The following is a 10,900-nucleotide window of genomic DNA, read 5'->3' on the forward strand; positions in this document are numbered from 1 at the left end:
TTCTCTGATAATAAACATGACAGACCCTCTAGTCAGCTCCCACAGGAGGTGCAGAGAGTTAGGGAGTGTAAACAGTTCCTCTTTCTCCAGCCCTATCCACAATCCTCTGTTTACCTTCCACAGTTAGCCTGTGGAACTCATTGCCACAAGATCCTAGTGAAACCCAGATCTTAGTTCGATTTTTTTTAAAAGGGGGGCGGGGGTTGGACATTTGTATATGGCTAATGAGAACATCCAGAGTTACATTTGTGAGGAGTGACAACCCCAAGGGTTTTGACAGGATATAAACCCCCATAGTTCAGGGCATAAACCAACCTGGAACTATTGGGACTCAGTAGGAAACTTTCCCCATGGGCCGGTTACCCCGTAACTACGTACTGTGGGATTTCTTGCCCTTTCCTCTGAAGCAGCTGGCACTGGCCAGTGCTCATGACAAGAGCCGGGATTCGATGGACCCTGTGCTGGTCCACTCTGGTTGCTCCTAACGATCCTTGTGGTGTTTCAGAGGAACGAAGCCCGGGCGCAGCGACCCACTTCCTTCTCCGTGGTGGTGGCCATTGACTTTGGCACGACCTCCAGCGGCTATGCCTTCAGCTTCTCCAACGACCCCGAGGCCATTCACATGATGAGGTAACATCGCTCTGCGGGAGGATGGCTTGGGGGCTACAGCGGGCGGACGTCCGGCCTTTCTCTGCATCCACTGGCTTTAGCAGGGTCGCCAAAGCAGCTGGGGAATAGGATTGCTCTGTTAACCCTGTCCTGTTGGATGGTTTCCCCTTCTCCCTATCACTGAGTCGTCCCTCCCTCAAACAATCAGGGGGAGGGATAGCTCAGTGGTTTGAACATTGGTCTGCTAAACCCAAGGTTATAAGTTCAATCCTTGAGGTGGCCACTTAGGAATCTAGGGCAAAATCAGTACTTGGTCCTGCTAGTGAAGGCAGGGGGCTGGACTCAGTGACCTTTTGGGGTCCCTTCCAGTTCTATGAGATATAGGTATATCTCCATATATTTTTTTCTTGTACTCCCCCAGCCAGCCATCCCCACATGTCCTCTGCCCATGTATTTATCAATACCTCCTTCAGCTAGTTGCCAAAAGCAATCAACAGGACTCTGGCCAAGAGAAAGCTGCTACACAGAGACACCACCTTATCTATCCACTTGCATGGCCCTTACCACCACAGGGTTGACTAGATGGGGAAAACGGAGGCGCAGGGAGATTAAGTGACTTGTCCAAGTTCACGGAGAGGGTCTGTGACAGAACTGGGACCCAGATCTCTTGAGTCACTGTACAGTGCTTCAACCACAAGACCATCCATCCTTCGGGAGCTAGATCCCAGCTCAGGCTTCTAAGCAATTAGGGCCTCTTGCTTTAAACGATCCAAGAAGTCCTGACAGCAGCAGCAGAAGCCCCTGACCCCCAGAGAGGCAGATGGTGTGTGAGGTCCTTTCAGTTGTGGAGGAGCAACCGGGGTGGACAAATAGGGGACTTTTCCGTGTCTTACCAGAGGTGCCTATTCCCAAACATCGACTGCTTTGACAGAGCAGGTCTGAGGGCAGCCAACCTCCAGGTATGCACAGGGGGGCACTCTTCGACAATGGGCCAGGCTTACAGGTTGGCCAGATAGATTCACCTGGGACCATGGGGCCATCCGTGGCAGAGGACAGGACCACCGGGAGCCAGAAGCGTTGGCTCCTTGTTTAGGGGGACTTTTCCATGGCCTATTATCATTGTTAATTGAAGCCAGAGAGCAGATGAGCTTGGCTGGGGAGGGCGGCCCTGAGGGACACCCACGGAGAGCGGGAGTGGAAGAGCGGGAGCTGCTGAGGGAGCTGTCTCGGAGGCAGGACGGGAGCCACTGTGACTCCACCACAAAACCCTGAGGGGAGGGAGTCCCGGAGACGGGCGTGGTGGAGGGAGCTGAAGGCGGTGGCCAGACAGTCGAGGCCCTCGGGCTGGGCCATTAGTGAGGACGAGCTGGGTGGAGTGAGTGGAAGCCAGAGGATTTGGAGGCGAGGAAGCAGAGGCAGCAGGCTCCGGGGGCGCGGAGGAGGGGAAGAGGGGTACGGTGGATGCAGAACCAGGGCAGGGAGACAGTTGGGTGCTGGAAGGCTGAGGGAAAGGAGCCAGAGGGGACGCCTACATTACGACCCAGGCTCCAAGACCGGGTGCCACGGGGTTTTGATCGTGGCGTAGATGTACCCAGAGAGGTTGTAACAGGGGCTGGGGGGGCAGGAGATGGCGCGCGGACGGGGCGGAAGAGGCTAAAGGAGGAGCAGTCAGCGTGGCAGAGGCTGGAGGAGGGGGCTGGGACAGGAGAAGTCTCCCTCCAGCACTCTGCGCGGGTGGGAACACAGACGCTTGGCCGGAGCGCCGGGCTGGTGCCCCAGGGACTAGCAAGTAATAAATAAACTGACTGGTGCGTTTTAAGACTCCTATCCCTGCCCCTAATCCTTCCTGTCGACGGCTCGCAGCCCAGTTAGCTCCAGACAGGGAGGGGGCCGGGCTGTTGTGGCGGCCGAGATTCCATTCATTGAGGGCTGACCTCGCAGCGTTGGGTTACCGCTCATTTCCTCCCTCCAGCTGGCTGATAGTTCACCCAGCACCTCCCCTCGCAGCCCAGCCATCTCCCACCCTGCCACCTTCTTCCCTCTGGCCACCAGCTGGACCCCGCTGGTTAATTACTAAGGAGCCTTTCAAATCAGTAGCGTTCTGGCTGGCTCAGGGGCATCCCAAACGACAGAGCACTTTGCTCACAATTATTGAGCCTAGCAATCGAAAAGAGCTAGCGTGGGCCATTTAAGTAGAGTCTAGTGATTGGAGCAAAGGAGCCTGGGTTCTAATCCTGGTCCTGGCTGGGTGAGGACCCCGTCTTGGCCAGGCGGCGGCTTTTGTGAACTAGGGGCCACCAAATGAAATTAATGGGCAGCAGGTTTAAAACAAATAAAAGGAAGTTCTTCTTCACACAGCGCACAGTCAGTCTGTGGAACTCCTTGCCTGAGGAGGTTGTGAAGGCTAGAATTATAACAGGGTTTAAAAGAGAACTGGATAAATTCATGGAGGTTAAGTCCATTAATGGCTATTAGCCAGGATGGGTAAGGAATGGTGTCCCTAGCCTCTGTTTGCCAGAGGGTGGAGATGGATGGCAGGAGAGAGATCACTTGATCATTGCCTGTTAGGTTCACTCCCTCTGGGGCACCTGGCATTGGCCACTGTCGGTAGACAGGATACTGGGCTGGATGGAGCTTTGGTCTGACCCAGTCTGGCCGTTCTTATGTTCTTATGTAGGTAGGCAAAATAACGTTGGTGGATGAGGCTAGGTGATAATCTCAAAGTCCTCTCTTTATCCCCAGGACGGGTAGTGATAAGGCAAGACTCTCCCATGCTGCCCTGTCCTAACATGTCCAGCTCATTCCGTCTTTGGCCTGTTCTGCTGAGACTACCAGTCAGGTGCCCAATTAGTGCCAGATTTGTGCTGGGGGCACCTATCCCGGCAAAAACCCAAGGAGCAGGGCCGGCTTTAGGAAGTGCGGGGCCCGATTTGAACAGTTTCGACGGGGCCCCGACAGGGATGACTAAAAAAAAAAAACACGTGGGGCTTGTACTCACCTAGGCCGCGCTCCTAGTCTTTGGCGGTGTGTCCTTCACTCGCTTCGGGTCTTCGGTGGCACTGAAGGACCCACCGCCAAAGACCCGGAGCGAGTGAAGGACCCGCCGCCAAAGTGCCACCAAAGACCTGGAACGCCGCCGGGTGAGTAAAAATTAAAAAGGCGCCTCTAGCCAAGGAAGGGATTCTCTGCCACTTGCCCCCCACTCTGGGTGGCCCTGCCGCTGGGCGCGGGGCCCTCTTAGGCGCGGGGCCCGATTCGGGGGAATTGGTGGAATTGGCCTAAAGCCGGCCCTGCCAAGGAGGAGTCTCTGACTGATTTGAGACCCGGGCCACTGAACAGCTGTCAGGCAGCCCTGGCTTTTGGCCATCTTCCAACCTGGGCCAGATTTGAACCACTCCCTGTTCTCTATTATATCAGACATCCGGTCCTTGTCGTCACTTTCGGGGCCCTACGACCTACCCCCACCCACCCGTCATCTCTCCTTCACTATCAAGGCTTGCCTCCGACGGCCCATGGTGCCAGCCGCCATCACCTACTCGTTAAATTCTTAAACAAGCCCCTTTGTGCGTTCGCTCTGGCTACCCCTCAGGCTTGGGAGAAGCTCCCCGTAAACTTCCACAAAGCTACCTCGAATCCCTCCTCCAAACTCTCCTTTGCCTTGAGGCCTACAAAACGGTTAAGCTGACCAATATTGTCCCATAGTTTCCTCATACTCCCCCCATTGTGGCTTCTCATATATATATATATATAGACTGTAAGCTCTTTGGGGCAGGGACTAGAGGCCACGTGTGGAGGTGTCACGCGGGGTCATGTGCCCCCCTCCGCCCCCACATTTCTGCCAGGGTTTTCCAGCCGGGCTGTGCGGCAGCTCCTGGAGCTGGCAAGGTGCAAGCCGCAGCCGCGGGAAGAGGCAGCCGTAAACAGCTGGGAGTTGCAGGAAGGGTCCACTGAGGAGGGCGTCTACTTGGGGGGGGGGGGGCCTGCCTCAAGCTGTTCCGGGGGGGGGAATTTTTAAATTGTGCCCCCCCCCCCCCCCGCCCCCAACTATCAGCAGGTAGCAGTTGTCTCTGGCAGGGATTGGCTTTTTGTTCTGTATTTGTACAGCCCCTAGCGCAGTGGGATGCTGGTCCGAGCCTAGTAATACAATGGTAATATAAATAAATAATAATACTAGAGAGGCTCTGTACCCTATTACCAACCAATCCCTCCTGGAGCCTCTGGCTGGGTTTTCTAGCCACTCCCACCAGGAGTTCAGAGAAAGTCTTAGTTATTATAAATGGTGCCTGTCACCTTTAAGAGGCGGGACATTAAATCTGATCTGGTTCCTCATTGCAGGAAATGGGAGGGGGGTGATCCTGGAGTGGCCAATCAGAAAACCCCCACCAGCCTCTTGCTGACCCCAGAGGGCGCCTTTCACAGTTTCGGATACACAGCGAGGGATTATTACCACGATCTCGATCCGGAGGAAGCCCGGGATTGGCTCTACTTTGAGAAGTTTAAGATGAAGATTCACAGCACTAGTGTAAGTTAACCCTTTCTGTCCCAGTCACCCTGAACACAGGGGAGGGGTAGATGAGATGGGATGGGGTGGGGTGGGATAACTCACTTTCACTTTAAAAAACATTCCAGTATTAAAGTAACTTTTGTCATATTGTCAAGATTTTTACTTTTTTCCCAGTGTGAAATTTCACTGATTTTTTAAAAATTAAATTTCACAAATTTGCTGTCGTTTTGGGGGCTGTGAATTTGCAGAGTTGTTTAGCTAATTCAGTAACTAGTTTATGATGCAAAGGGAAGGGAAGGGTGAGTTAACTAACCCTCAGGGCTAACGCTGGGTGAAAAACAAGGGGGCGGGAAGAGGGAGTGTTTCAAAATTCTCTTTTGGCTGGTTTATTTTTTTTCATTAAAATTCAAAATGTCAAACTTCAGTAACAAATTCACCCAGCTCTCTAGTTTGTATAATAATAATAATAATAATTAATTATGGGGAAGTGGAAAATTCAACAACATTTCATGATTTTTTTTTTGGTCCAACTTTTATAACTGAACAAATGTTGAGTGATTCCAGTGGGGGCTGTTGACAGGAGTATGTGCCCCACTGCCCTCTGCTGGGTGGGAACCGAACTGATCAAGTCTATGTCATAGACCCTCCGTAGCTCTCGGATCCCCCTTTAGCTTGCGTACTAGGGCCCTGTGGGTTTTGGAGCAGGAGGAGCTAAGTTCTAGCCCTCACAACTGTAGATTTATCACTGAGCAGGGGAGGGCAGATCTCAACCTGCTATTCCCCATGATGCCGAATTCACACACTTCTGAATGGAATCTTTTTGCACCAACTCCTGTAGCACCTCCCATGGGTGGAGCTCCATCCCTCCTCATTCCTGCCTGCACTCCCCAGCCTTTCGCCCTGCCTCACCGCCACCCGGGGGTGGTAATTCCGTGTAGCTCTTCCCCCTCATCCTTGCAGGGGACGCACCAGTGGGTTGGGCACCTCGGCACCTTCCAGGTAATGGGCGTTTGGTTTCCTCTCTGCTGATTGGGCGGGCTCGCCGTTCCGCTTGCTCCAGCTACGATCAGATGGAGAAGTTAGCCACGTGGCCGAACACTGGGCTCGATCCTGCTCTTGCTGAGGTCAATTGGGAGGCCTAAGTGACTGCCCTTCCCCCCCGCGAGGATGAGAACCTCTAGCAGCAGCTCATGAGATCACAGTACCCAGCTCCTTGTCAGCGCTCCAGGTGCTGGATTTGGCACAGTCCCTCTGTCACAGTTCAGGGCAACTGCACCTGCATTTCCCCTCCGTTGCCTCGATAAGGCAGCTGGCCCCCCAGCCATCACCTCTCTTGGGCGGAGACCTGCATCTCTCTCCCTCCTGCCTGGGGTATTTCCAGGCTGCAGAGTTCTCTGCCTCCACTGTGCTATTCTCAGCAAGCCCAACCAGGCCAGCGCCCACGCTTTGCTATCTCTCCAGAGGCTACAGACAGCGTCATTGCCCACAGCGAGACGTTACCACCCAGCTCTTGCTGCGCAAGCACATTTATTCTGATGGTAAAAGCATCACGGAGAAACCATACGAAACGCCTTAAAAGACCCGCTGCACATGCTAATAAGCTTCCCAGTGATCACCCCAGCTCCAGCAAGCCCTCCAGCAGGAGTCAGCCCTTCAGACCCCACCAAGGGGTTTTTCTGTGGGCACAAGTTCATAACAACCTCAGCCCACAACAAGCACCCCCGTGCGTAGGTGAATCTTTCCTTTATCCAGCCTGGGCCATTGATCTTCAGAGTCAGGGAACAGTAATCCGTAAACATTGGTCCCTTCCTCAGCTTCAAAAGGCTGGGGTTTGCATAACAGGGGCAGGGAGGAATTTGCATTCACACCCTGCCCCCCGATGTTTCCCAGGAAATGCTCTTCACGTACATTGTCCCAAAAGACCATTCATGGCTGCCACATGGTTCAGTACAGGCCTTTGCTCGCCCGGGCCCCAGTAACACAGAACCTTTGCAATGGCCTCCAAGGAGACTTCACTTCGTTGAATAATGTTTTTCAAGGACATTGCAGGAAATTTCCACATCTGTCACACCCTCCACCAGAGAATCCAGCTCCCTCCTACCTGCTCTGTGCCGGGCATGCTCCTAGGGGCAGGCCGGGGCTCAGGCCTTGACCATCTCCGGCTGTTTGTCTTGCTTTGCTAGGACCTCACCATGAAAACCGAATTAGAAGCCGTGAATGGGAAGAAGGTCCAGGCGCTGGAGGTGTTTGCACACGCCCTTCGCTTCTTCAAGCAGCACGCCGTGCAGGTAGTGCAGCTCCCCGGGGCGGGGGGAAGGCCTGGGAGTCAGCGGCAAATACTGGGGAATTTCCCAGTGGGGATAAACCCCGGCAGAGCTGGCATGGGCCAGGGAAATCACCCTCCTGTGGATTTGGCTGCAAGCTCCCAGGGGACATGCCAGACAGAACTAATCAAGAGATGAGCAGTAGCTGTCCCAGGCGAGGATGCTAACTCCGACGTCAGGGTGGCAGGACTTTGCCCAGGGACTAGCGAGCCCAAAAGGGGCTGCTTTGCCCTCTTTTGTGTGAACTTAGTGTGGGTGAAAGGCGCCAGCCCACGGAGGAGATGCAACAGAGGCAGTGTCCGGGCAAGCATCCCCCACCCAACACAGCTTTCACCCGGAGCTCCAGAACTCAGCCGGGAGTTCTTTCCATGACCCATTCATTCCCTTAGCCTGTCTGCCTGACTAGGAATGCTGCTGTCCTGGGCCAATAACTCGCCTGTCTCCCATCCCAGGGCTGGCTCCAGGCACCAGCGCAGCAAGCAGGTGCTTGGGGCGGCCAAGGGGAAGGGGCAGCACGTCAGGGTCTTCGGCGGCAGGTCCCTCGGTCCCTCTCGGAGGGAAGGACCTGCCGCCGAAGAAGAAAGCGGCACGGTAGAGCTGCCGCCGAAGTGCCACCGATCACGGCTTTTTTTTTTTTCTCCCGCCTCTGGGGCCGAAAAAATCCTGGAGCCGGCCCTGACCCATCCAGTGGCACAATGGCATCCATGGAGGAATTCCTTCCTGACCCACCCATAGGCCATCATTGTATGCCCTGAAGCATGGGGTTTGGCTATCAGTTTCTGCTTCTTTTATGACAGGAGCTCAAGGACCAGTGTCCGTCTTTGCAAGAGAAAGAGGCCATCCGCTGGGTGATTACAGTGCCTGCCATCTGGAAACAGCCAGCCAAGCAGTTCATGAGGGAAGCTGCATACAAGGTGAGGTGTCTCGTGTTGGTTCCCTTCTTGGCTTTGTTGGGTTTTCCAAGGATTTGTAGGATCCTTGTAGCCAGAGATTTATTAGGTCCCACCTTGTCCTGTCCCCCACTCCTGGGCCAGGGCAGGTGTTTCTTTGCAATGTCCAATCTCCTGTAACCCATCTGGGTATTTTTAAAGTTTACATTCTCCAGAGTGCTGTTCGCGTTGGGTTTTAATGACCCAAGTGGCAGGGATTAAAGCCATAAGTAGCGTGCAGTCCATTCTCCAAGCCTTTGTCCAGCCTAGTTCACATGAATGGAGTTACTCCTTTACTTGAAGAAGGAGCAGCTGGTGCTTGTAATGCTGGGTCAAACCCTCCTGATGGTCCCCTGGGGGAAAGTTGCAAAAGTAGCACCTGGAGTGGAACTTGAACGCCTGCTCTCAGATGCTTGGGACGAGCTGCCTCTCATGCGAGCAGAGTGGAGTCTTTGATGCCTCTACCATCTAGGGGATAACAGTCTACTACAGCTGCCAGCTAGGGGAGTTACTCCTTTACCTCAAGCAGTGACGTTCATGCTTTTAATGGTGCAGCCCCCGGGTTCAACGAGCCAGGCAGGATCGTGACACTTGCCCTGTCCAGACACTTGTAGGCTATTATCACATCCCCCCATTAGTCATCGCTCAACCCAGCGAGGCAGTTACAATCTGTCCTTCTCCGCCAATCCTTGATGGAGTTTGTCGCTTCTTTCTGAAGTCCTGTGTCTCTAGAAAAAAGAACAGGAGTACTTGTGGCACCTTAGAGACTAACAAATTTATTAGAGCATAAGCTTTCGTGGGCTACAACCCACTTCTTCGGATGCTGCCCAGGACTGACGGCAGTAACCCAGCTGTGACTGCATGCCCTTGTACTGGCTGGGGGATGGACCGGATGCCCTAATTCAGTCTGTGTCCTCCATCCCCCTGGAGTACTGATCCAGGGCCAGCTGTAGGGGCAAGCAGACAGGGGGGTTGCCTTGGGCACCAATTGTCGGAGGTGCCACATTGCTCGGCTGGGGTGGGTTTTTTTGCTCATCTGCTTGGGGCAGCAAAACATTTTATGCCCTGGGCAGCAAAACGCCTAGGGCTGGCCCTGGGCAGATCCAGGAGTGCTTTTCAGGGACCCTGATGTGCAGCAGAGTGGGGGAGCAGCTCCCGCTGGTGAACACATGGGCATTTCTGCTGGAGCTGGGCCAAAACGCCATGCCCTGGGTGTCCCTAGCCTCTGTTTGCCAGAAGCCGGGAGTGGACGACAGGGGATGGATCACTCGCTAATTGCCCTGTTCTGTTCGTTCCCTCTGAAGCGCCTGGCATTGGCCATTGTCAGAAGACAGGATATGGGGCTAGATGGACCATTGGTCTGACCCAGTGTGGCCGTTCTTATGTTCAGTAAAACTAGAACAGGCATCCTATTAACCGCTCCCCTCCCAGCAATCGATCCCTCATTGAGAACCCATCACGGAGTCATTCGGATCAGATATTTTGGTTCTGCTGGCTCTTTGGTCACCTCGCAGGCTGATCTACAGGCTCTCCAGAGGGCTCATGCAGCCACTTCTAGGGCGGAACGTAGCAACGCGCTGCAATGCCGCACGACAGTTTAGTCCAGTGGATGAAGGACGCCGGTCGAAACCGTTGGAGTAATCTAGGGAGGCAGAATGGACTAGAACGAGGGGACTAACAACCCTGTTTTGTTGGTCTCTTTAATGACCTCCAAGACTTTGATGCCCCAGCTCTTGCAAAAGACAGCCCAGCGCCCTCTAGCTGGTCCTGGGACAGTGGTTTGGTACTGACCCGCAAAGCCAGGGGCTAGCCCGTCCCAGGGCCATTCCAGCACATCCGTGTGCGTTTCCTTCCCCCGTAGAAGATAATGTTCCCTCGGGGGCTTGTGGAGGATTTCATCCCAGGGCCTGCCAAGCTGCTTGTGGCTTGCTCCAAACTGCTGCTTCAGCTGACTGCGTCTTGGCTCCCGGCGAGCGGATGAGAACACGGGTCTGCGCCGGGGCCAGAACAGGCCCCTCGCCGCAGATCGGTTCTGCCCCACCCCTCGTGGGGTTGTTTCACAGCCACAGCAACAAAGGAAGTGGAGGCCGGAGGTGGGGACGGGGAGATCTGCTCGCAGAGAGCAAGGGGGGAAGGGGAGGGGAAAGGAGGGGGAGCTGGGGGAAGGAGAGAGCGACAGACCGCGGGGGATTAGGGGTTGGGTGTCCCTGGGGTTTATTAGCTGGCTACAGCAGGGTATAATTGAGGCTGAATAAAGCAGCGTCGGACTCCGCCAGGCTGGCACGCAGAACGCAGCGGGGTTGGGAGGAACGACGCCTGCTCTCAGACCGGAGCCGGTGCCCAGGCAGCGCTGGGCTCCTCTTTGTCCCAGACGGGGAATGGCAGGGACACAAAACTGACTGATGGGTTCAATGTCTGACGGGAGTCAGACCCCAGGATCTGCCCCATGGCACTGCTCCTGCCGCTGGTCATGGGACCTGGCCCACAGCATCCCCCTAGCAGCCCATCCCGGGGCCTGCCCCACGGCTCTCCCC

At 54.8% G+C, this 10,900-nt stretch overlaps 1 protein-coding gene across 1 annotated transcript in view; it reads left to right on the forward strand.

Annotated features, from left to right (window-relative positions):
* Positions 1-10,900, forward strand: part of HSPA12B (heat shock protein family A (Hsp70) member 12B) — a 57,414-nt gene that overhangs the window by 18,731 nt on the left and 27,783 nt on the right. The window contains exons 4-7 of the mRNA XM_026659538.2: positions 506-630; positions 4,945-5,131; positions 7,297-7,401; positions 8,235-8,351. Of these exons, the coding sequence (XP_026515323.1) occupies positions 506-630; positions 4,945-5,131; positions 7,297-7,401; positions 8,235-8,351 (534 nt within the window). The remainder of the gene's footprint in view (positions 1-505; positions 631-4,944; positions 5,132-7,296; positions 7,402-8,234; positions 8,352-10,900) is intronic.

Source organism: Terrapene carolina, unplaced genomic scaffold (genome assembly GCF_002925995.2).
Source record: "Terrapene carolina triunguis isolate 2854851 unplaced genomic scaffold, T_m_triunguis-2.0 Scaffold633, whole genome shotgun sequence".
NCBI classification, from domain to species: Eukaryota; Metazoa; Chordata; order Testudines; family Emydidae; genus Terrapene; species Terrapene triunguis.